The 27,524-nt window shown below is 35.9% G+C and overlaps 1 protein-coding gene across 23 annotated transcripts in view; it reads right to left on the bottom strand.

The window, feature by feature from the left end:
* tsen54 (TSEN54 tRNA splicing endonuclease subunit) overlaps window positions 1-18,567 on the bottom strand; it is a 36,427-nt gene extending 17,860 nt beyond the window's left edge. For 11 of the 23 annotated variants that reach the window (XM_073940869.1, XM_073940879.1, XM_073940886.1 and 8 more), the window contains exons 1-2: window positions 18,497-18,567; window positions 1,897-2,055 (exon numbers count right to left, since the gene is read on the bottom strand). Coding sequence is in view for 6 of the 23 variants with exons in the window: in XM_073940830.1 (XP_073796931.1) it covers window positions 1,897-2,055; window positions 6,102-6,166 (224 nt within the window). In the remaining 17 variants the exon portion in view is untranslated. 23 annotated transcript variants of the gene reach the window in all.
* Between the last annotated feature and the right edge of the window lie 8,957 nt (window positions 18,568-27,524).

Genomic DNA, 27,524 nt, shown 5'->3' with positions numbered 1-27,524 from the left:
TTATTTTTGTATTAGTGATCGCCGCTACTAATATGTCTGCTAGCTCAATACTGTATCTGAAGTGCATTACTTTGCATACATTTTGTTGCACGTTTCAGATGACAAATCCACTAGAGTCCACAGTCTACATTTTTGCTACCAGTGACTTGAAATGTTACTTTGGGTACATTTTGTTGCACGTTTCAGATGACAAATCCACTGGAGGGCACTGAAAGCATTTTGGCAAATCTGAATTGCAATACTTAGGGTACGTTTTGTTGCACGTTTCAGATGACAAATCCACTAGAGGGCCCTGTTGACATCGCTGCTAATCAGAAACGTGCAACTTTGGATACGCTTTGTTGCACGTTTAGATAAATTCACTAGAGGGCGCTTTCTACATTTTTGCTAATTTGAAATGTTAGGCTGTGTTTTGTTGCATGTTTCAGAACACAAACCCACTAGAGGGCGTCGTCAACATTTTTGCGAATCTGAAATGTGCTGCTTTGGATTAATTTTCTTGCACGTGTCAGATAGCAAATCCACTAGAGGGCGCTGTCTACATTTTTTGCAAATCTGAAATATGTTTGTCTGCCAGTGACGCACGTTTCAAAATACAAACTCACTAGAGGGCGCTGTTGACATTTCAAAACGTTGTCAAAAGCATCAAGTTTGGAAGTAATCCAAACTAGTGCTGCACGATACCAAACTTTTGACTTCGATACCTAAATTAAATATCACGATACTGATACTAAATCGATACTACACTATAATATTTTTATGGACATGACAGCAGCACGTTGAAAACATTAAATACAACCCAAGCAGACACTTAAACGTCTTCATTAACACATTTGTGTCCGATCACGAGTTTTATTTTTGTATTAGTGATCGCCGCTACTAATATGTCTGCTAGCTCAATACTGTATCTGAAGTGCATTACTTTGCATACATTTTGTTGCACGTTTCAGATGACAAATCCACTAGAGGGCCCTGTTGACATCGCTGCTAATCAGAAACGTGCAACTTTGGATACGCTTTGTTGCACGTTTAGATAAATTCACTAGAGGGCGCTTTCTACATTTTTGCTCATTTGAAATGTTAGGCTGTGTTTTGTTGCATGTTTCAGAACACAAACCCACTAGAGGGCGTCGTCAACATTTTTATGAACCTGAAATGCGCTACTTTGGATTAATTTTCTTGCACATTTTAGATGGCAAATCCACTAGAGGGCGCTGTCTACATTTTTGCAAATCTGAAATATGTTTGTCTGCCTGTGCTTTGACGCACGTTTCAAAATACAAACTCACTCGAGGGCGCTGTTGACATTTCAAAACGTCGTCAAAAGCATCAAGTTTGGAAGTAATCCAAACTAGTGCTGCACGATACCAAACTTTTGACTTCGATACCTAAATTAAATATCACGATACTGATACTAAATCGATACAACACTATAATAATTTTATGGACATGACAGCAGCACGTTGAAAACATTGAATACAACCCAAGCAGACACTTAAACGTCTTCATTAACACATTTAAATACCATTATTATCATAAATTATCTGTGCCATGAGATGTCTTTAGACGGCATTTAAAACTTGTCAGTGAACTATGAGGGTTAAACATTAAATAAACAAATAAAATAACTGTTAATAAACGGAAATCGAGTTAAAATGATCAATTCATTGAGATTTTGATTTGAGGCCAAATCGCCCAGCCCTAACAGAAACTAATAAAAACTAGTGAATCTTCCTCTAAAAACTAATTAAACTAACTGATTTGACAACAAAAAGTCAAAACGAAATAAAAACTTATACTAATGAAAAATCCACAACTATTATAACCTTGCTGTGTGTGTGTGTGTGTGTGTGTGTGTGTGTGTGTGTGTGTGTGTGTGTTTTAACTCTGACTCACAGTCTCTCGACTCTCTCCTCAGCCAGCAGTGTCCAGTGCTCCTCCAGGCTGTGCTGCAGTCGTTGGCTCTGCTGCTCGGAGCCGCTGGGCAGGAACTCTTTCTGGCCACGCACTGGGATCTTATGGCTGCGGGAGCGAGCCTCAAACAGCTCTGACGGACTGCAAACAAAGACACACCACAAATATAGTCAAATATTTAAAATCAATCAATAAATAGGCCTGTCACAATAACCAATATATGGACTGATCGCACAACACATGGACATGAGCTCAATCATTTTTGGTGATAATATATATAATATAATATATATATAAAAATATATAATCGCCCATACATAAAAAACAATTCTAGCAACATTTTAGCTGCAACATCTCTCTCTATTAAAGAGTCAATGTCAATAGTTAAAAACACTGTAGTATTTACTATAAATTACTATAGTATGTCTTCATGTGGGTGTCTGAAGACTGAAAACAGATCTGGTAGCAGATATCGCAGCCTCTGTTCATCTTTACCTCGTCAGCATTTATTATTAATTATTTAGGATATGCGTTTTCACATTCTGACTCCAATGCCTGATTATTAAATTGTTCAAATGACGATAATTAAACTGAATATTCTTAAGAATAAAATGTAATGTGCACTTTGGAGGAGTGTATTTGAATCGTGATGATATTACATTGTCATTCTGGCATTATATAATAATAGGTGGCATAAAATGGTCTTAAAATGAGAGTAGTATCGTTTATCGCAATATATTTTGGTGCGATATATCACACAACAAAAAACAGACCTATAAACAAATAAATAAATACATACATACACAACACACACACACACACACAATGAATACATATAATGACAAACAGAGGTGGGTAGTAACGAATTACATTAATTCCGCTACATTTACTTTAGTAAAATGATTGGGTAACGAGTACTGTTTGAGTACATTTAAAAGTGTGTACTTTTAGTCTGACTCGAGTAAACTCTTACTTCACTACATTTGGCGGCGTTCCTGTCAAATGATAATAATATGATCCATATGACTTGTTTGAAAATATCGCGAGGCGCTGCATTGTAGAGCTTGTGTAGTGAGAGGTTGCTATAGAGACGCGTTTCCCGCTTTCGGTTAGAGCACGCGCACCTGTGTTGGAATAATAGCTGAACTCGAGGAAGACGTGCAAATTCAGCCTGATCTCACGCGAAAACGTAAGTATTTTACGTTTAGCCAGTTTAGTGGCTAATTCGTACGAGTTCTGTCGTACGAAATTGTACGATTTTAAAAAGGCGGTGTGGGACCTAACCCCACCCCTAAACTCAAACGTCATTGGGGGATGAGCAAATCGTACTAAATTGTACGAATTAGATCATAAGAATTCATACGAATTAGCCACTAAATCAAAAAGTTACGAAATGCCGTGAGATTGTGTTGGCGAGTTTATACTGCGGTCACGCCATGGCCATCTGCGGTTCCGAGAAGGACGGTCATGCTGTCTGTGCAGTGAGTTTACCGGACCAGGTCACCCGACCTCAAGTTCAGTCTGTTTTCACTTCAAAATGTCAACAAGAATATATTGACAATGCGATGCACGTTCTACATTGAACTGACATCAAAAATGTATACATGAATTCCAGCTCAACCTGAAAAAAGTAACGTTAGTGGTAAGTGTCAATGTTATGTTATCCCAATTTGAACCTTATTAATGGTAACTAGTCAGGGCCATAGCCAGTGAGGGGCTCGGGTGGTTGGAAAGACTCACCCCTCAATAATAAAGGTCCAGAATTTGTCCCATACATGAGCTCATTTGTCTTATTGTAAGTGCTATGCCATCATAAATAGTGAAATCAATCCATTGAAAAAGGCTTTAAGACCAAGCAGAATCCTCAGGTGTGACTTTATCTAATCAGTTTTGTCCAAAACAAAGCATTATTTTTCCTGAGTTCAACATCCAGCTGCGCAAGAAAACATACAATCAGATGTAAGCGACGTCATCTTCGAGTAACTTTTAAGATTAAGTTACTTTTACTTGAGTATAGATTTTGCAAACTCTACTCACCTCTGCTGACAACAACAAAAAAGTACAACTTATTGAATTTTGCTTTGTTTACGTCTTATAATTAGACACGGGATGATCACCGGTTTCTCAAAGAAAAAAAGTCAAGGTTTTAAAACCGCAAAACCGTTCCTAAGGTATGTGTAAAGGTTTTTTTAAGTGTTTTTAATGTGTTTTAAAGAAATCTGTGTTTTTTTTTTTCTAATAAAGATAGCAGAAGTCAATGATTTATTAATAATAATAAAAAAATAATATTAATACATATTATTTATAATACGCTTTTCTCAGACCCATAGTGTAAATGTGAATTGTAAATTGAAAAAATGTCAAATAAAATACTGTATAATGTGCTCAATGGGGACAAAAATGTTGTTTTTTTAACTGAGACATTTAAAAAAAACTTATTATAGAGCTGTAACCACAATACCTTCATACCATGATGCTTTTTATCCAAGGTTATGAGACTCACAAACGTATACCGGCCCATGCCTACTTACAATCACACCAAAAATTATTCAGATGTCATTTATTTATATGTACTGCAGAAGTGCATTAATAGTTAATACTTTTAATAGTAATGTAAATATTATCATGCTACGAGTTGTCTGAATTATTTTTAGTTGATTGTTGTATACCAGAAGATGCCCAAAGTTGGCCCATGGTGACCTTTAATTTGGCCCATCTTAGAAAAGAGGGAAAATGATGGGGATGGTTTAGAGCACGGGTCACCAAACTTGTTCCTGGAGGGCCGGTGTCCTGCAGATTATAGCTCTAACCCTAATCAAATCCACCTAAACAAGCTAATCAAGGTATTACTAGGTATACTAAAAACATCCAGGCAGGTGTGTTGAGGCAAGTTGGAGCTAAACCCTGCAGGGACGCAGGTCCTTCACAACCGAGATTGGTGACCCCTGGTTTAGAGATTGTCATTTCAAATTTTATGTAAACTTTAATGGTTTGTTTTATTGTTAGGCTACAAAAAACCTAACTGAAATTAAATGTTTTAATTGAAATGGTTTAAGTTAATGAGATTTAGCTTAAATATACATACTGTTAAGGTACACCGTGACCCCAACCATAAAAAATACCTGTTCAGTAAGATAAAAACAGTATTTATAATGAGAATTACTAATATTATTTATTAAATTACCCATTGTATTGTATTAATGTCTACTCCTACCCCAATCCTCACAGTAATGTAAAAACAGTGATTATACAGAGTAATATTCATATTATTTATTAAATTACTCATTAAATTGTATTTTATTAACATCCACCGTGACTCTACCCATAATAATACCCTCACAGTAATGTAAAAGCAGTAATTATAATGATAATTATTTACAATATTAATTTTGAACCCTAAACCCTGCAGGGACGCAGGTCCTTCACAACCGAGATGGCTGACCCCTGGTTTAGAGATTGTCATTTCAAATTTTATGTAAACTTTAACGGTTTGTTTTATTGTTAAGCTACAAAAAGCCTAACTGAAATTAAATATTTTAATTGAAATGGTTTAAGTTAATGAGATTTAGGTTAAATGTACATACTGTTACGCGACAGATAGAGGACAATGCAGAGAGCGAATCAAGGCAAAGGCAGATTCTTGACTAGAACTACACTGTTGTAAATGTGATCGTCTTATTGCAATAATTACAATTATACTGCATTAGTTAATACGATTCAAATTAATGCTTATATCTATTTATAAATATTATTAAATGAATTAGAAAATTACGCATGGCAACTTTAATGTAACATAGTTTGGGATATTTATTTTCAACGATATTTGGATTTTGGCCCTTCATAGGAAAAGTTTGGGCATCCATGTTGTTGTACACATATTTTAAAACCTATCAAAGGATATTTAATGTTTTTGTTTGATCAACATAAACTGAACGACACAAATTACGCAGAAACAAAACCGAGTTGATCTTCACAATAATATTCAGGATCACAAATAAAAGTCTGCTTCCACTTTGAGTCACGTGACGAGGATGTGATGATCCTTGAGTTTGGTGGACTCGCGGCGTGTTTCCCGTGCTATATGGCTAACAGAGGATTTATATGACTGCGCTACTACTAATAAATCGATCAAATCAACACACGAAGACCTACACGCTTGATCTAAATAAGTTAATTGTGTCAGTTACCTGAGCAGCTCGTGATAAACACTTTGTTTATTTCCAGCATCCGCTGAAGCGTCTGCGTCTGCCATGTTTACTGCCGCCCCCCGTCCGGTGTGCGTATCTTCCGGGTCCTAGTGCGCAAAGAGTCACTGTACACACTTGGTACACACTCCCAAAAATAAAAACGAAGAATATATATATATATATATATATATATATATATATATATATATATATATATATATATATATATATATATATATATATATTTATATATAATTTTTGTTTATTATATTTTCAAAATTTAATTAATAAACAATAATTTCCCAAGTTATCCTCCTTTTGTGCTCACTTCTTAACTGAAATTGACCCATTAAATGTTTGGTGGTTCAATCAATTGGAGGTTTCCAACCAAACCTCATTCTTCTTTCACCAAGTTAATTATCGCTTTTTATTACTATTAAATTAACTCTACTTCCTCTTTCTTTTATTGCTACTTATTTGTTTCATTATATATCGTTTTTGTTTGTTGTTTTGTTATCCTACGTACAACTCAGGTTATTATCCAACTTGTATTCCTATTCCTGTATTGATTCAAATATATATATATTTTTTATTTCTTTTAAGTAACTAAAATAATAATAACAAATAACATTAATTATAATAAAAATCCACTATACACAAATGCGACTGCGCGTCTTCACCACTAGAGGAGAGCAAAGGCCGAAAGTTAACAATAAACATTTCTATTATTTATGAAATTACTCATTAATTGTATAAATACCCTCACAGTAATGTTAAATCAGTAATTATAATGATAATTATTTATAATATTAATTTAAATATCCATTAAATTGTATTTTATTAACATTCACCATGACCCCAAACCATTAAATACCATCACAGTAATGTAAAATAGTACTTACAACCAGAGTTATTTATATTATTTAATAATTTACTAATTAAATGGTATTTTATTAAGGTACACTGTGACCCCAACCATAAAAAATACCTGTTCAGTAAGATAAATACAGTACTTATAACGAGGATTATTAATATTATTTATTAAATTACCCATTGAATTGTATTAATGTCCTACCCCAATCCTCACAGTAATGTAAAAACAGTAATTATACAGAGTATAATTCAAATTATTTATTAAATTACCCATTAAATTGTACTTTATTAACATCCACCGTGACTCTAACCATAATAATACCCTCACAGTAATGTAAAAACAGTAATTATAACCAGAATTTATGATATTTTTTATTAAATTACCCATTAAATTGTATTTTATTGATGTCTACTCCTACCCCAATCCTCACAGTAATGTAAAAACAGTGATTATAACCACAATTATTCAAATAATTTATTAAATTACCCATTAAATTGTACTTTATTAACATCCACCGTGACTCTAACCATAATAATACCCTCACAGTAATGTAAAAACAGTAATTATAACCAGAATTTATGATATTTTTTATTAAATTACCCATTAAATTGTATTTTATTGATGTCTACTCCTACCCCAATCCTCACAGTAATGTAAAAACAGTGATTATAACCACAATTATTCAAATAATTTATTAAATTACCCATTAAATTGTATTTTATTGATGTCTACTCCTACCCCAATCCTCACAGTAATGTAAAAACAGTGATTATAACCACAATTATTCAAATAATTTATTAAATTACCCATTAAATTGTATTTTTTAACTTCTACCTCTACATAAACCCTCACAGTAATGTGAAAACAGTGATTATAATGATAATTATTTATAATATTAATTTAAATAGCCATTAAATTGTATTTTATTAGCATTCACCACGACCCAAAACATAAAATACCCTCACAGTAATGAAAAATAGTAATTATAACTAGAATTATTGATTTTATTAAATAAATTACTAATTAAATAGTATTTTATTAACGTTCACCGCAACCCCAACCATAAAATACCCTCACAGGAATGCGAAAACAGTAATTATAACCAGAATTTATTATAGTATTTATTAAATTACCCATTAAATTTGCATTTTATTAATATCCACCGTGACTCTAACCATAATAATACCCTCACAGTAATGTAAAAACAGTGATTATAATGATAATTATTTATAATATTAATTTAAATAGCCATTAAATTGTATTTTATTAGCATTCACCACGACCCAAAACATAAAATACCCTCACAGGAATGTAAAATAGTAATTATAACTAGAATTATTAATATTACTTAATAAATCACTAATTAAATGGTATTTTATTAACGTTCACCGCAATCCCAACCATAAAATACCCTCACAGGAAAGCGAAAACAGTAATTACAACCAGAATTTATTATATTATTTATTAAATTACCCATTAAATTGCATTTTATTAATGTCTACTCCTACCCCAATGTAAAAACAGTAATTATACAGAGTATTATTCATATTATTTATGAAATTACTCATTAAATTGTATTTTATTAACATCCATCGTGACTCTAACCATAATAATACCCTCACAGTAATGTGAAAACAGTAATTATAACCAGAATCCCTGCTGAAAAATCCCTGCCTGGTCTTAGCTGGTCAGGCTGACAAATGACCAGTTAAAACAGCCAATATATATATATATATATATATATATATATATATATATATATATATATATATATATATATATATATATATATATATATATAAATATATATATATATATATACACTTAAAGTATACCTAAGTCTGTTTGTAAATGCAACCTTTTTTACATTTTAAATCACTAAACGTAATATTTAATTGATTTATTTTTGATGTGTTGACTAACAAACTAAAACAAGTGAAGTACTTGATCATTTAAATTGAAGTCTGTCATTCAATATTACGTACTAACATTCATTAAATGACATTTAGTTTAATCAGAGGCTTTAGGAGAGAACAGAAGACAATACACATATCAAATTACAGATAAAATAAGTCCTACTTAAGTAGTTCAACAGTTCAGCCAATAGCATTTAATATTGTGCTGTGTGTTTATGCTTACGATATGGGTTCTTAAAGTCTGTTCTGGCAACTTTTGACATCAAAATGTTTAATAAAGTGACTTTTACTGTATTATTATTAATATTTTAGTTAATATATACTGTATATAGCCTTGTTTGATTGTGTAAATTGCAAAAAGTAGAAAAGCAACAAAAAAAAGGTCAATAAAAGTCCCTTTTTTAAAACGAGAGCTCAACAAAATAATGTTTGACAAAAAATATGCAAAGTTTTTAGCTCAGTTCATGAATAATATAACAATTTCCAGAATTTATTTTTAGTAAGGAAAATGCAGCAGTAACATGGTAAAAACATATTATTATTATTATTATTATTATTATTATTGTTTTAATAATTATTATTATTATTGTTTTATTATTATTATTATCCTTATTGTTATTGTTGTCATTATTATTATTGTTGTCCTTATTGTTATTGTTGTTATTATTATTATTGTTGTTGTTGTTTTTTGTTAATTATTATTGTTTATGTTGTTTTTATTATTATTGTCATTATTGTTATTGTTGTTATTATTATTGTTGTTGTTGTTGTTGTTGTTATTGTTGTTGTTGTTTTTATTATTATTATTGTTTTTATTATTATTGTTGTTTTTATTATTATTATTATTATTAATATTGCTATTATTATTATTATTATTATTATTATTATTGCTTATTACTATTATTATTATTATTAATAATATTAATATTATTGCTTTTTATTATTAAGTCTTTAAACTGCAGATTTAAATTTCCAAATTTGAAAGTCAAAGGAGCTGAGATCAGGGTCAAATAATATAAATGAAATTAAAATACTAAATGAAAATAATAATAATAATAATAATAATAATTAAATGAAAATAAACTGTAACGACGGGGAATGACAAAGACAACTGGGGTAAGATCCAATATGCAGGTTTAACACAGTTTTTTTTCCAATTTTGCAGGTCAACACAGGTGCAAACAGGTATATGGAGACAGTCCAGAATCGTAATCAGTCAACAGGCGAGAGGTTAAAAGGCAGGCAGCAGGCAGGGAGAACGAGAATACAAGGCTAGGTTGAAAACACGGAAACTAGACAGGAGTAACGCGTTGTAATGTCATCTAAGATAAACAAGACTTGGCAGAGTGAAAGGGTGATTGTGTGGCTTAAGTAATGTTTGCAATCAGTCTCTGACAATCCTCAGGTGTTGTGAATGTAATCAGTCTAGATGAGTAAGCATGGCTGCGTCCGAAACCGCCTACTACTCAGTAGGTACTGTATTTGAATTTAAACGTACTACTCGGCTGATAGAAAAGTAAGTTCTATACAGTCTGAATGTGAAAAGTATGACTGGAATTCGGACGTACTACATCCGCCAATTTGTCATGGTCACATGACCTACCTGCGTCAGTTGCGTCGCTTCACTTTCATTCATGAATTCTCTCGCGGGGCATCATGGGATAGCGCAGCATGCATGAGATGCGCACTTCAGAATCTCGCCGGAAGCAGTAAGTCATCCGGAAACTTCACGCATACTGATTTTCGAATTTTATGAATTCGGACATACTACTCGGCTCGCATACTGATTTTAGCGTACTATATAGTATGGAAGTATGCGGTTTCGGACGCAGCCCATGTGTGTCTGGGCGAAGTGCATTTATGAATATGTAGTACAGGAAAAGGCGGAAGTGTAGTTCATGGTTTGGCGATCTAGTGGAATACGATCGCTGGTAATCGTGACATAAACAAAAGCCACTGGCAACTGATAAGATGTTTCAATTACATTAAAAGTTTAAAAATTTATAAATAAAAATAATAATAATAATAATAAAAAACCCTAAAAAAGTGTAAAACACACACACACACACACACACACACACACACACACACAAACACACACACACACACACACACACACACACACACACACACACTAGAGACATCAGATAATTATTTTACATCTTGTAAAAATAGACAAAACAGGTCAACTTTAAATGAAGTGTGCAGTCTTTACATACAGTGTCAAGTGCACTTGGCTGGTGTGCCTCCTGAAGTGCTGTCAGGGGTATCAGGTGAAAGGTGTCAATTGGTGACGTGTGTGTGTGTGTGTGTATGTGTGTGTTTGGCAGTATCACACACACATCCAGCTCTCTTTTGTTTGACCTGAATGGCTACCTGACCCTAAAGATGAGCCCGCAGACACCTCACAAACCCGAACGCCGCGCGCCTCCACCCCCTTCCTGAAAGTCCCAATAAAGCAGGTTTCCAGTAAGCCGGATAACTGCACCAGTCCTGCCCGGCACCATGACAACCAGCGCCTCGAGCTGACAGCGGCGTCTCCTGACCAAATGAGGCCACCCATGCGGAGCAATGCACAGCACAGCAGGACACGCTCACTACGTACACTATACACTACACTACACTACACACACACACAGAGTTCATAGCCCGGATACTGCTAGCAGGACATCCCTGCTGTGTGTTTATATGTCAGATAGGTTTTTGTCTCATTACTAGTCCAAACATCTACAAATTATTAAATCATTTACATTTAGTCATTTAGCACACGCTTTTATCCAAAGCGACTTACAAATGAGGACAAGGAAGCAACTTACACAACTATAAGAGCAGCAATGAAGAAGTGCTGTAGGCAAGCTTCAAGTGTGTAAAGTGTAAGAAGCAGAACATTAGTATTTAATTTTTTTTTGTAGTACAGAAGAACCAGAGCTGAAATTGCAGATTAGGAAGGGTAGTGGAGACTATGGGCTCTATTTTGACGGTTCATGCGCAGAGCGCAAAACGCAGGGCGCAAACGCTTTCAGGGCGTGTCAGGACGCGTCTTTGCTAATTTAAGGACGGGAAAATCCACTTTGCGCCATGGCGCATGGTCTAAAAGGGTTGAGTTTATTTTCTTAATGAGTTATAGGTGTGCTTTGAGAATAAACCAATCAGAGTCTCATCTCTCATTCCCTTTAAGAGCCAGCTGCGTCACGCCAAGAGCGTATTCGCTATTTACAGGACACAAAGTAAGTCTAAGTGGAAAAAATGAGCATTTCACAAGCAAACAGTTAACAGAAAACAGTTAAACAGAGCATCTACTGCATGAGAATGAGAGATAATTGATCTACTTTCGCTCCTGGATAGGGAAACCTTTACACACAGACATCAATTAGCCTATAAATAATTAATTTTGTTTGTTAAGCGCAAATATTCGTTTCAAAACTATTTCTAAATTCAGTTCTAATTTCCAGCAAACGAATAAATGAACAATAATAATGAAGTGTGCTCAAAAACCTGAGTGATATCCTAAAACACATGCTGTGCCCCATATGGTCTAAAACCTGACAGGTGGACAAATCTAAGCTTGTTTTTAATAAAACAAATATAAATATGGATATAATAAATAATACTGCTAATAATAATAACATTATACAAAAGCAAATTGTTATGAATGAACTGAAAAAGCCTCCCGAGATGAAGAAGACATAAAAGCAGTGATTTTTCATATTTATGTAGGCTGGAAAATAATATGTTTTGTAATATTTTAATCCTTTATATTTATATCCTATATCTATTCTTATTATATCCTATATATATCCTTAATATTTAAGTTTTTTCATATGTAAAGATATTTGCCTGTTGCTCTCTTGTGTGTATTAAGCAGTGTGTAAGCGAGGCGCAACTCTGCGCTGGAGTTTAGACCGGGTTAGTTTTGGTCTAATGAAAAATCTATTATAGTTTCTCAAAATAGCAACGCGCCAGCGGTCCGCCTCACAACACCTTCCTTTCTAGACCAGAACGCCTATGAGCGCACAAATGAGCGCTAATGCATTTGCTATTTAAACAGCGCAGCGCAACGCCTCAAAACCACTCTTGCGCCAAGCTGAAACTACCAAAAGACTACTGCGCTGCGCCTTGCGCCACACTGCGCCGGGTGTATGATAGAGCCCTAAATAGTTGAGTTTTTAGTCGTTTCTTGAAGACAGCGAGTGACTCTGCTGTTCTGATGCAGTTAGGGAGTTCATTCCATCAACCGGGCAGATTGAATGCGAGAGTTCGGGAAGGTGATTTCTTCCCTCTTTGGAATGGAACCACGAGGCGACAATCATTCACAGAAAAACAAGATTATTTTGCTTACCCCATTGGCAGATTATTTTGCTTGCTATAAGGAAAAACTCACTTCATTTTGGCATATTATTTTGGACCAGGCCGTATCCTGAAAAGCTGCTGTGGTGTTCATAGAGGAGTGGAGAGCATGAGACAGATTCCTGAAGAACCCCAGTCACAGACAAGTCTCTGATCCCGTGGCCCAGCCTAAACACTCAGCGGTGACCTACTCACACCTGTAGTCAGGGCCGGCGCGTCCATAGTGGTGACCTAGGCAGCCACCTAGGGTGGCAGTGTAGAGAAGGCGGCGACCGCGACACCTCCCTTACCACCCGCGTGCTCAGTTATATCCGCAACACCTCCCTCACCACCCGAGTCCTCAGATATATTTGCGCATAGGTGACAGAATAGAGGGCGGCGTCAGCGACACCTCCATCAGCACCCGCCTGTCCTCAGTTATATCCCCGCATAGGGCGACAGAATAGAGGTCCGCGACGCCTCACTTCATTTTCATAACTGGTCACTTTCGTTTTCACACATTGGGGTTGAGGGCGGCGTGATCGTCCTCTGCCTCGAGCGGCAGTTCAGCTTGCTCCGGCCCTGTCTGTAGTTCTCTCTGATCCCGTGGCCCAGCCTAAACTATGGCGGCAAATCAATGCCAATATTAATCGAGCGCAGCGGTGATGTTTGCGCGCAAAGAGAAGTGAACCGTGAGCAGATTACAGGTCTACACGCGAGAAAACTACAGCTCGCGAGCGCACAGGGGATCTTCACGCGCGCGCTTAACTGATCATCTGTGCGCACGATGTACGCTCTCGCGAGCGAGGTCATGTCTACAGCGCGCGCGTGATCAGTTCTCTCCGCTCGCTCGCTGGTTCTTCTCTCTGCTCGCGCGAAACATTTTGGATTTTTGTCAGTCCTCGGGCGGGACTTGGTTCTCTTGTTATCTCTAACGCTATTGGCTACTCTACCTTTACGGAAGTTAGCCGGGATTGGACGCAGGTTAAAAGATCACGCCATTAAATATATATACAATTTGCAAGTCATTATCATAAGAAACTTTCTGAGAACTTTATGAGGATTCAATCTCAAGAAACGAATAATCAAATAGTCAAATAATGATAATTAATCTTCTAAAATAATGACTTGCATTCTTATAACATGACTTTCTGAACCCATTTGATTTGTCCCGTGCAGCAGTGCTCATTATTACACTTGGGGATGATCTTTCTAGGAAATATTGTCTTCAGAAGAGTTTATTTGCTTTTTAGATCTTTCCATACAATGCATACTATATGTGCAATGCAGCTTTGTAATATATATATATATATATATATATATATATATATATATATATATATATATATATATATATATATATATATATATATATATATCTGCGCGCGCAGGACTTTTTTTCTTGCGCTCGATCAGTTGAGCGCGCTTGTGAAGATCCCCTGTGCGCTCGCGAGCTGTAGTTTTCTCGCGTGTAGACCTGTAATCTGCTCACGGTTCACTTCTCTTCGCGCGCAAACATCACCGCTGCGCTCGATTAATATTGGCATTGATTTGCCGCCATACTAAACACTCACTCAATTTGAAATAAGATTATTTTACATACTCCATTGGCAGATTATTTAGCTTGTTTAACTAAAAACTCTGACTTACTACTTCTGAAAACAAGACAATATATTTTAAGTCACGAAAATGCGTCTTGGTTTAACAATTTTTAGATATTTCGACTGAAAATGAGACAAAACTCCAAGTTAGTACAGCATTTTTTTTGCAGTGTGCCAGTTTAACAATCCCTCCGTCAACGTCACCACCTTCCAGGAACTCGCATCAATTTTGGTTGGATGCATTCACTGAATTCCGCAATGTTTTGGGGGTATTAACTAGTTTCTTTCACACTGAAACAGAGTTTTGAAAGATCCTGCACAAGAATAATGTAGTGTCACTGCTAATTTTTTGATATACAATCACTCTGCATGAACGCCCTTGTAATGTTTTTATACGGTTCATTATTTGGTGTTTTATAGATTTGTGGCTTGTTACGTCAACAGCCCCAAGACGGATCCAAAAGTGACGTGGAAGCTTTGTGTGTGATTCTCTACATCCCATTCAGGAACGCTTAACTGCGGGGTCTTGGGATGTGTGAAAGTCTTTTATAGTATGTGACTCTCTAATCCGCTGTTTAATGCACTGAATTGGGTCTGTCTCGTCTAAAATCAGCAGGTTTTTTTTTCTGTGAAGGCCATTGGCTTGTAAAGCACCGTGGCAAAACAGATTGCCAGAGAGGTCATGTTAAAAGGTCAACTTCATTACCAATGCTAACCCTGTGTAGAATAGACTAGTTTGCATAGGTAAATTTGAGTTTCTTATTCTTAGTTTGTGATTTTAATCCTTTTCCCAATTAAACAAATTGTATTTTTTCCTTTCACATCCTTAGTTGACAAAACTACCCTGTTGAAAAAAATGCACAAGAATATGCTGCAAGGTGTATTTTGACACATGGCTGCTGTTTTAAGTTGGTTCTTTACTGGTAAAACCAGTTAAACAAACGGTTAAACCATGAGCTTAAATCAGCTCGAGACCAGCAAGAACCAGCTTAAGTCAGCTCATGACCAGTTCAAAACCAGACTAAACCAACTCATGACCACAAATAACCATATAAAACCAGCTCATAACCAGCAAGAACCAGTTTAAACCAGCCCATGACCAGCAATAACCAGAAAAAAACAGCTCAAATCAGTAAGAACCAGTTTAAACTAGGTCATGACCAGCCAGAACCAAATTAAACCAGCTCACGGCCAGCAAAAACTACAAAAAATTAGCTTAAACTAGCTCACAACCAACAAGAACCAGCTTAAACCAGCACATGACCATGCAACAACCAGCACAAACCAACTTAAATTAGTTCATGAAACATGTTAAACCAGCTCATGACCAGCAAGAACCAGATTAAACCAGCTCATGACTAGCAAAAAACTATTTTAACCAGCTCATGACCAGCAAGAACCAGATTAAACCAGCTCATGACTAGCAAAAAACTATTTTAACCAGCTCATGACCAGCAAGAACCAGATTAAACCAGCTCATGACCAGCAAAAAACAGTTTAAACCAGCTCACGTCCAGCAAGAATCAGCAAAAACCAGCCCATGGCCAGCAATAATAAAAAAGAACCAGCTTATGACCTCCAAAAACCAGCTTATGACGTCCAAGAACCAGTTTACAACTAAAAAGAATCAGCTTAAACCAGCTTAGGACCTATAAAAACCAGCTTAAACTAGCTCATGACCTCCAAGAACCAGCTTAAACCAGCTCATGACCTCCCAAAACCAGCTTAAACCAGCTCATGACCTCCAAAAACCAGCTTAAACCAGCTCATGACCTTCAAAATCCAGCTTAAACCAGCTCATGACCTCCAAGAACCAGTTTACGACTAAAAAGAACCAGCTTAAACCAGCTCATGACCTCAAAAAACAGCTTAAACTAGCTCATGACCTAAAACATTATGTGTCAGCATCATCTTCTGAGGTTCAAGTAATTTATTAAATGAAGAAAATACCTTAGGAGTTCCTTTTGGATGAAAACATAACTAATGGCTGCTTTTCCTCAACATTCTTCAAAATATCTTGTTTGTGTCCAAAAACAGAAGAAATTAATTAATAAAAATTAAGAATGCTGTGCCATTAACCAATTGAGTCCAAGTAAATAGAGAAGAAAATGTTGGTAAATCATATACTGATGCTTCACGGTGCACATTACTACTGAGGTGTGCTTGTCACTGATTGGACGAGCGCAGCCCCCAATACAAGTACTGTACAACTATAATTATTGTTTTTAGATTACTGTGATTGTATGTATATATATATATATATATATATATATATATATATATATATATATATATATATATATATATATATATATATATCGGTTCAAATTTTACAGTTGATTTGAATATTTTATCTCAAATGGTGTGAGAGTTTAATTCATTAAGAGATTTACAGTATATTCGATATGCAGAAAATATGGATTCATTACTGTATATAAAATCAACAAAGGCATAAATCTAAAAAACAAAGCTTGTGCATCATAGAGAATAATATTTACACAATTTTACAGTTAATTTGAATACTTTATCTGAAATGGTGTCAGAGTTTAATTCATTAAGAGATTTACAGTATATTCGATATACAGAAAATATGGATTCTGTATATAAAATCTAAAAAGACATAACTGTAAAAAACAAAGCTTGTGCATGAAAGACAATAATATTTACACAATTTTACAGTTAATTTGAATACTTTTTTTCAACTGGTGTCAGTTTAATTCATTAAGGGGTTTACAGTGTATTCGATATACTGAAAATATGGATTTATTACTGTACATAAAATCAACAAAGACATAACTTTAAAAAACAAAGCTTGTGCATCATAGAGAATAATATTTAAACAATTTTACAGTTGATTTGAATATTTGATCTCAAATGGTGTCAGTGTAGTTCATTTAAGTGTTTACAGTGTATGCGATATACTGAAAATATGGATTCATTACGGTATTTAAAATCAATAAAGGCATAACTGTAAAAAAACAAAGCTTGTGCAACATAGAGGATAATATTCTGACACTTTTAGAGTTGATTTGAATATTTTATCTCAAATGGTGTCAGTTTAATTTGTTTACCATTTTTACATTAAATAATATTTAAATATTATTATAAAATAAATAGAATCCAAAAACTGAGTATTGTGCAACATGCAGGATGTTTTTCTTAATATTCTGGTACTAGTTTTATTGTTTAACTCCATATGGTAGAATTGTTTAATTCATTCTTATGGTATTTTTTTATCGAGAAATTAAGCCTTGTGCAACATAAAGGGCACATATTTATGCCTATCTGACCTATTTTTGGCCCAAAGTATAACAGGAACAAAGAATTTAATTGGTTTGAAATCGAATGTCTAATGAATGTCAAACGTCAAACTAACTTTACCGCGGTAAAATACATATATATGGCTGGAGTAGACAATAATAAAACGCAGCGTTGGCTAATGATGACTAGCTAAGCTTAATAAATAACATTTGTTGCGAACTTCCGACCGGAGCTGTATCCCCTTTACCAACAAACCCCTCATTTTTTTTAACGAAACTGTTTTAAAACAACAAAGAAAGCACTTGATCCTGAAAATCAAAGATCTCCCCTTAAAGTGTCCTGTGCAAACACGTCTGCAGAAGCTGACACCATTGAAACTATTAGCAAACAAAGCCACGCTGAGGACAAATCATTTACCTTCAGAGCGTCACAGACTCACTCGGTAGCTTTGCTTCCTTCAGCACTAATCTGCTAATCTGTCTGTCTTTAGTGCTTTGTTTCGGCTCCTGCACTTTCATTGATAGCATTTATTTTTCATGTAATACCACATTAAGCCTGTAGTCCTGCTCAAACACTTTCATCAAGACGTTTCCAGAGAGCCTCAGTAACCACAGACGCCATAGGCTGTAGTAAATATTTAGCATTTACAACAGGAATGCTACAGTAGACTGTAATGTTTACCTCTTTAGTATTGATAAACAATAATACACTAGATATTATAGTATATTTTAGTTTTTACTACAGTAAACTGTTTTGAATTGTAGTATAATTTACCATAGTGTTGTAAAAAAAACCTACAGTAACTCCTACAGTGGCTGTGTTGAAATGGCAACAGATTAATTCAAGTGCTTTACTATAGTATACGCCAAAAACACTAAATGACCACAGTATTTTCAATGATAATGAACAGCTTCAGTTTAATGGATCAAGCCTAGTAAAAAAACAATTTTTTGTTTTGTTTTGTTTAATAAAGGCATGTCTATCAATTTTGAGCCTAATTATCAGCATTATCTCAGCATCAAATGTGTGCTGTTGTCCCATAGAGGGATGTGGAATGTCGAAATATGACTATTGTTGACGTGGAGCAACATTTAAATGCACTTGAGTTTTGTGGAGTCACTGCAGAGTTTGCCAATATTGATGTTAACGTTCATCATTCGGATGTATTTTTCAGGTTCGTGACCGTGTGGGCATTTTAAGAGAGTTTAAAGCTGTCAGGCAAAGAAATTGTACCATTTGTAACTTTATGAAAGATTCGTTTAGTCATTTTCCTTCGGCAAATTCCCTTATTTATCAGGGGTCGCCACAGCGGAATGAACCGCCAACTATTCCGGCATGTTTTAAGCAGCACACAACCCAGTACTGGGAAATTAAATCAACATTCATTCATTCATTTTCTTGTCGACTTAGTCCCTTTATTAAAGCGGGGTCACCACAGCGGAATGAACCGCCAACTTATCCAGCAATTTTTTTTTCACAGCAGATGCCCTTCCAGCTGCAACCCATTTCTGGGAAACAGACACATTCACACACACACACTCATAGACTACGGACAATTTAGCTTACCCAATTTACCTGTACCGCATGTGTTTGGACTGTGGGAGAAACCGGAGCACCCGGAGGAAACCCACACGAAGGCAGGGAGAACATGCAAACTCCACACAGAAACACCAACTGAGCCGAGGTTCGAACCAGTGACCCAGCAACCTTCTTGCTGTGAGGCGACAGCACTACCTACTGCGCCACTGCCTCGCCTAAATCAACATTCATTTTATTTATTTATTTATTTATTTATTTATTTATTTATTTATTTATTTATTTTTTATTCATTCATTCATTCATTCATTCATTCATTTATTTATTTATTTATTTATTTATTTATTTATTCATTTATTTGTTCATTGAAGACTATCCAGTGTTATATTAAATTTGATATGCATGATTGACTCCCCTACAAAAACATCACAATCAACCTAAATCCAAGTCATCGGTTAAAAGTCCCAATAAATGTCACAGAAAAACGTAAAAGTTTCAAACTCCACACAGAAACGCCAACTGAGCCAAGATTCGAACCAGCGACCCAGCGACCTTCTTGCTGTGTGGTGACAGTGCTAACCACTGAGCCACCATTTTGCCATGTTTTGTAAGCAGTTGTAAATAAATATTTACAGTTAGCAAGGTTACAAACACCCCCCCCCCCCCCCAAAAAAAAAATCACTCCAAGCATTTTTTATTAAAACTTTTTATTAAATACCAATAATACTTAAATACATTTTTAGTGTACTACAATAAAGTACACTACAGAGAAAACATCCAGAAGAGTTTTATTAGTGTGTTTTTCAAAAGTGTGCTTTAAATGCTTTTTAGTACACTGTCTAAGTTAATATATAAAAAATCTATTAGTAATGTATTGTAGTAGAAGTACATTTTCCCAAAAGTTGTACTTAAGTACACTTAATAAAAAGTTACTGTTTTGTGTCTTTACATTTCATATATGTGCTGTAATGTTGCATCTTATTTATATTTTTGTGTTCTCAGTTTTTGCAAAGTTTTTGTTCCCTCCCATAAGGTATTTTTGGACTTGTGGTTTACTGCACAAAAAGATTAAAGTGTTTTGATGAAGCACAGATGCAGTTTTTTTTGTACACACAGTATAAGGGTAATTTATTTAAATAAATGTTTAGTGTGTTAAAAGCAGATTTTAGATCAGCTTCATGGTGTCTCATAATAGCACAGTTGAGTACACTTAGATGTACTTGAGTTTATCTTAAAATGTACTTAATGCTCATTTTTAGTACATTAAATACATTTTTACATTTAGTCATTTAGCAGACGCTTTTATCCAAAGCGACTTACAAATGAGGACAAGGAAGCAATTTACACAACTAAGAGCAACAATGAATAAGTGCTGTAGGCAAGTTTCAGGTTTGTAAAGTCTAAGAAGGAAAGTATTAGTAGTATTAGTATTTTTTTTTTTTTTTTGGGTACAGTTAGTGTGATATTCAGAGAGGCAATTGCAGATTAGGAAGTTAAGTGGAGACTAAATAGTTGAGTTTTTAGTCGTTTCTTGAAAATAGCGAGTGACTCTGCTGTTCTGATGCAGTTAGGGAGATCATTCCACCAACTGGGCAGATTGAGCGTGAGCGTGAGCGAAAGTGATTTCTTCCCTCTTTGGGATGGCACCACGAGGCGACGTTCATTCACAAAATTAGTTTGGGGAAATAGAGCACTTTTATACAGTATTTAGCACACTTTTTTTTTTACAATTTGTATATTCTTTTAATATATTACTATTATACTTTAAGCTATTCTTAAATATATTTATAAATGTTTAAAATTAGGGTTCAAGTGTATTTCTAGGTGTAACTAAATAAATAAATAAATAAATAAATAAATTTATATATATATATATATATATATATATATATATATATATATATATATATATATATATATATATATATATATATATATATATATATATGTATATATATGTATATATTAAAATACAGATATAGTAAGTTAAAAGCATATTTTAGATAAGCTTCACGGTAAGCTTCATTAAAATATTCATGGTTTTTTTATACACACAGTATAAGGGTAATTTCTTTAAATAAATGTTTAGTGTGTTAAAAGCAGATTTTAGATCAGCTTCAGGGTGTCTCATAATAGCACAGTTGAGTACACTTAGATGTACTTGAGTTTATCTTAAAATGTACTTAATGCTCATTTTTAGTACATTAAATACAAAATTAGTTTGGGGAAATAAAGCACTTTTAATACAGTATTTAGCACACTTTTTTTACAATTTGTATATTCTTTTAATATATTACTATTATGCTTTAAGCTATTCTTAAATATATTTATAAATGTTTAAAATTAGGGTTCAAGTGTATTTCTAGTTTTATTTTTTTAAATACAGATATAGTATGTTAAAAGCACATTTTAGTTCAATTTCAGGGTGTCTCATAATAGCACAGTTGAGTACACTTAGATGTACTTGAGTTTATCTTAAAATGTACCTAATGCTCATTTTTAGTACATTAAATACAAAATTAGTTTGGGGAAATTTTTAATTTAAAGCACTTTTAATCAAGTGGTGCTCGCTGCAGAGCCATTTGAGGAGAGGTGAGCTCCAGCGAGGGGGAGCTTAAGCTTGAGCTCCACCTTTTTTGCACTTCTTCTACGAGTGATGTCACTGGGGGTAGGGTTAGGGGTGGGGTTGGTGTACGCATTAAAACAGCTTACAGGAGGAGGAGCGACAACTCATGCTCCCCCTCGCTGGAGCTCAGCTCTCCTCAAATGGCTCTGCAGCGAGCACCCTCTCCTTTTAATACAGTATTTAGCACACTTTTTTTTTTTTTTACAATTTGTATATTCTTTTAATATATTACTATTATACTTTAAGCTATTCTTAAATATATTTGTAAATGTTTAAAATTAGGGTTCAAGTGTATTTCTAGTTTTATTTTTTTTAAATACAGATATAGTATGTTAAAAGCACATTTTAGTTTAATTTCAGAGTGTCTCAAAATAGCACAGTTGAGTACACTTAGATGGTATTAAGCTTATCTTAACATATACTTAATACTATCTTTTAGTACACTAAGTACAAAATTAGTGTGCGGAAATGGAGCACTTTTAGTACAGTACTGAAAAGTGTACTAAGTATACTTAAATAAACTGCATTTTAGTGCACTTTTTTTTTTTACCTGGGAATGGTGGTGTTTGAGAGTCACGTCTGCAGCACAGCATTATGATGTGTTTGTCAAGGATGAATAATTCCTGTTGTATTGAGCTGATAAACTTGCAGTGACTCCAGATATGGGCTGATTAATGTGTGTGTGCGTGTGTGTGTGTGCTGCCCGTACTCCACACGCACACACACACACACTCCTCTCTGTCCTCCTGAAGGTCACAGTGTCCTGCTCTCGCCGCCTTGGGCAGATTCCACACTTCTAGAAACTTCTAGCTGATTCCTTGCATGGCTAATTTTGTTGTTATGTATGAGCTGTGTGTGTGTGTGTGTGTGTGTGTGGATGTGGGGGTAGATTCTTCCTCTTTCTCCGGTGTGTTCAGCCTTAAAGTCCAGGCTTGTTTGCATTCCTCTCAGTTAATAAGTGTTTGTCTGGTCCCAGAGCTGGGCTAAAGATCACCCCACGCAAACACGCAGCCCGTCCCACGCCCCGCTGGAGAAGAGCCAGCGAGCGGGACGCTAGGCTAATGAGTGTCATAAATTTCATGGAGCCTCAGCTCATCCATTAACCATGATAATATCCGGGGGGGTGGTGGTGGTGGGGGAGCAGGTCTACCACAGGGAGGTCACATGACCCCTTCTGCATGCTAGCACACACATCCATTCACTCTGATTAGATTTAAAGAGGGGAAAATCACTTTTATAAGGGGTTGTGTGGCGGCACTGTCTGAATATATCCAGCCTCTAATGGTGAACGTTAATTAAATAAATTTTTTTATAATCACACTTGATAAAGGAAACACTTTCATTGATCCCAGCTAACAGGAAACGTTCCCAGAACATTCCCTAACGTTCTTTAAAAGTTGTGGAAATGTTAGCACAAAACGTTATTAATAGAACGTTTTTAGAAGAGTCTCATAACGTTGTTAACATTCTTGTAACGTTGTAAAAAACGTTCTTAGAACAAAGTTTTTATGAAGTTATTTGTACTTCATAAACATTGTCATAATGTTGATGGAAAACGTTCTTAGAACGTTATATTTTGGTGGAAATTTAGGTTTTGAAAACGTTGTAACAACATTATTCTAACCATAAAAAAATGTTCTAGCAACATTAAGCAAACTGGACATTTCAACGCTCTTGTAACATTCCAAATAAACGTTCTTAGAACGTTATATTTTGGTGGAAATTTAGGTTTTAGGAATGTTGTAACAACGTTATCCTAACCATCAAAAAACGTTCTAGCAACATTAAACAAACTGGACATTTCAACGTTCTTGGAACGTTACAGATAACGTTATGAGAATGTTCTTACAACCGAAATTTGTTAGCTGGGATATTTCCCCGGCCACTAATGACCATCTCTCCTTCATTAGCATAAACAGCAGCCCTGAGTGAGAAGCAGCCGTCCAAACTTTTACTGTACTTGCACTACATTACAGGCAAGTAATGCTACTCATACTTGAGTGATTTTTCACTGGCTGTCAACGAACAGTTTCCGTATTTTAGTGTTTTCTGTTTATTTCTGGTTGTGAACTGCATTATGGGATGTCAACCTCTGCTTTGTTGACTTTTGATGTTGAATAATCAACTCTACAGTTGAACAAAGTCACTTTCATTGACATTTTTAGTAGTTTGACATAATATAATGTATAATATCTAGAGAAATGAGTGTGTAGAAGAGCAGAAAACGTGCTGCAGTTTATTACAAGGCGTTTGTAGTGTAATATACAACACCAACCCAGACTATATAGCACTGTAAACTATTAAAAAAATATTCATAAAAGTCACTTTCACTAACTTCTCAAATGTAAAAGTTGTTGGAAGAAAGATCAAGATCGCATAATGCAATTCAAAAGCAGAAATAAATCATGAAAAATTAAAAACATGAATCACAAAATACGGAAAACAGCTAATTTGAGATATTTTTACAGCAAAGCCCTAATTCCAAACACGTCCCAGAGTTTTTTTGTGTGCCTGACCCAATCTAAGAGGTAAAGAAATTACACACTTGGCCTTTCCCAAACAGTATCAGTGTTGATTAGCAAGGGAATGACTGTGGGAAATTACTTCAGAAGTCTGTGTTTCACTTCATCCTCCATCTGTTCCAATCAAGTCATTTCAAGGGAGACGCAGCCGCTGATGCTGGGGGTGTCAAATTCAGAGCATGTGTGTGTGTGTGTGTGTTGGAAACAGCCTTGGCCAGGATAGTCTATGAGGGGGTCCCAATTTGGATCCAGCATTGGGGCTTTTGTAAATACGGCAGTTCACCTATTGAAAGCAGAGTCTCAGATATGTAAAGCAGCATCATTTTAAAGTCTCCGCTTCACTGGGAAACAAACAACAAAAGTAAAGAAATCAAATCGAGAGAAAAAAAGAGAGACTATCTTCCATTAGTAGCGTAAACAAAAAACCTGGCATGTGCGCGAGTGCACTGAAAAAAATGTTTTTCTTACTTAGAGTTGTCTTGTTTCTAGCCTAAATATCTAAAACGTCTTAAATACAGAAGCATTTTCTAGAGACGTTGCTGCTTGTCCATAGGGCTGCAAGATATTGGAGTAATATGACAGTGAGATACTTTGTTTTTCTGCAGTATACTTCCCCCTGACAAAAGTCTTGTCGTCGATCTCAGCTGTAAGAGCAACAAATAATAACTTGACTTCTAGTTGATCATTTGGAAAAGTGGCAGAAGGTGGGTTTCTCTGATGGATCAATCCTAACCCTAACCTGCACGGAGCCAAGATTCTCCTTCTCATACTTCAGCCTTCACATCAAAGCTCCCCTAGTAGCAAAGAATTCTGGCCCAGATTTGGCATAAAGCTGGCACAGCAGGCACTCATCCGGCACTGGCATACAGCATGTGGGCCAAACATGGCCCGGGTTTGGCAGAGGTGGCACCGTCTTTAAGGCGGCACACAAGATTTGGGCCAGATGAAAAACGTAGTATTTGGCCCAGATTTAAAAATGTGATAAGTGGGCCATGTGAGTTTGGCCAGTCTTGACCCACATTTAAAATACACTAAAATCGTTTTTGAGTAAAGAAAAAAAATCAGGTCACTTTGAGAAAAAGCGTGCCCATAGTGTGCCTAAAGCGCATCACTCCATGGGTTTATCAATTTCATTGCAATCGTGACACCAACCTATCTGGCCCAGTTCAGGCCCAGTTATGAGTTATAAACTTGGCTGAGACTTGGCCCAGATATGGTCTGTGTTTGGCCCTTGTCTGGAAGCCAGATTTGGTCCAGTCATGTACTGTAATTCACTGCGGCATGTGGGCCAAGCAAAACCTGATTGTGTGGGCCAGAGCTGGGCCAGAGAAATTTTGCTATGGGGGAAAGATCAAATCGGCTAGCCTGACAACAACCCAGGTAGCAAAGAATTCTGGCCCAGATTTGGCCTAAAGCTGGCACAGCAGGCATTCGTCTGGCACTGGCATGCAACATATGGGCCAAACATGGCCCAGGTTTGGCTGAGGTGGCACCGTCTTACAGGCGGCCCTCAAGACTTGGGCCAGATCTCAAATGTAGTATTTGGCCCAGATGTTTAAATGTACATGTGGGCCACATAAGTTTGGCCTAGCTTGACCCACTTTTAAAATACATTTATATTATTTTTAAGCAAAGAAAAAATTCTATCAATCAGGTCGCTTCAAGAAAAAGCACAGCCATAAAGCGAAATGCTTCATGGGTTTATGAAAAACATTGCAATCGTAACACCCCAACATATCGGGCCCAGTTCAGGCCCAGTTATGGGTTATTAATTTGGCTGAGACTTGGCCCACATATGGTCCATGTTTTCCGCTTGTATGGAAGCCAGAATTGGTCCAGTCATGTACCGTAATTCACTGCGGCATGTGGGCCAAGCAAATGCTGACGGTGTGGGCCAGATCTGGGCCAGAGAAATTTTGCTATGGCGGAAAGATCAAATCGGCTAGCCCAGTCACCAGACATGAACATTATTGAGCATGTCTGGGGTAAGATGAAGGAGGAGGCTACTACAGACTCTTGATGAGCTCTGGGAGTCCTGCAGGAACGCTTTCTTTGCCATTCCAGATGACTTTATTAATCAGTGATTTGAGTCATGTCAGAGATGTATGGATGCAGTCCTCCAAGCTCATGATGAAGTCAGACACAATATTCATTCTGTCTCCACTGCAGCAGGACTTTATATTCTATACTGGACATTATTTCTGTTCAGTGATGAGACTATTGTCTAAGTCAGTGGTTCTCAAACTGTGGTACGAGTACCACTAGTGGTACGCGAGCTTCCTTCTAGTGGTACGCTGAGGAATCCAATTTGTAATATGTACGTGCTACACATATTTCAAAATTTATCAAAAATTCAATAGGACATATAATAATATTCATTATATGACATATATAGCCTATATTTCGGAGGTCCAGGCAACATTTTCATGTGTTGATGAATTGGCTACTATATGTTAATACCAACCCAGGCTCATTCTGAAAACGTAGTCCAGCGAATGTTTCTGGAGACCGCGAAATACGTCTCGGGAGGTACGTATGGCTGCATTTCATTTTTTTAAGCGAACGCTATGGGGCGGTGTGTCGCCGTTCCCTTTCGCGATTGTCGGCTGACCGCTCACCTCCGTGTGGAGGGCTTTCCCGCTACAGTCAGTTTGTTCGGTCAGCTCATCGTGTGCGTCGGCGGACTTCAGATGCAGAGAGGAGGAGCTGACAAAGGCGTCCGGGTTCGAGTCCGGGGAAGAGCGGTTCCAGAAACCAGGTA

Source organism: Danio rerio, chromosome 3 (genome assembly GCF_049306965.1).
Source record: "Danio rerio strain Tuebingen ecotype United States chromosome 3, GRCz12tu, whole genome shotgun sequence".
In the NCBI taxonomy this organism is placed as follows: Eukaryota; Metazoa; Chordata; class Actinopteri; order Cypriniformes; family Danionidae; genus Danio; species Danio rerio.
This window is presented reverse-complemented; position numbering and strand designations above follow the sequence as displayed.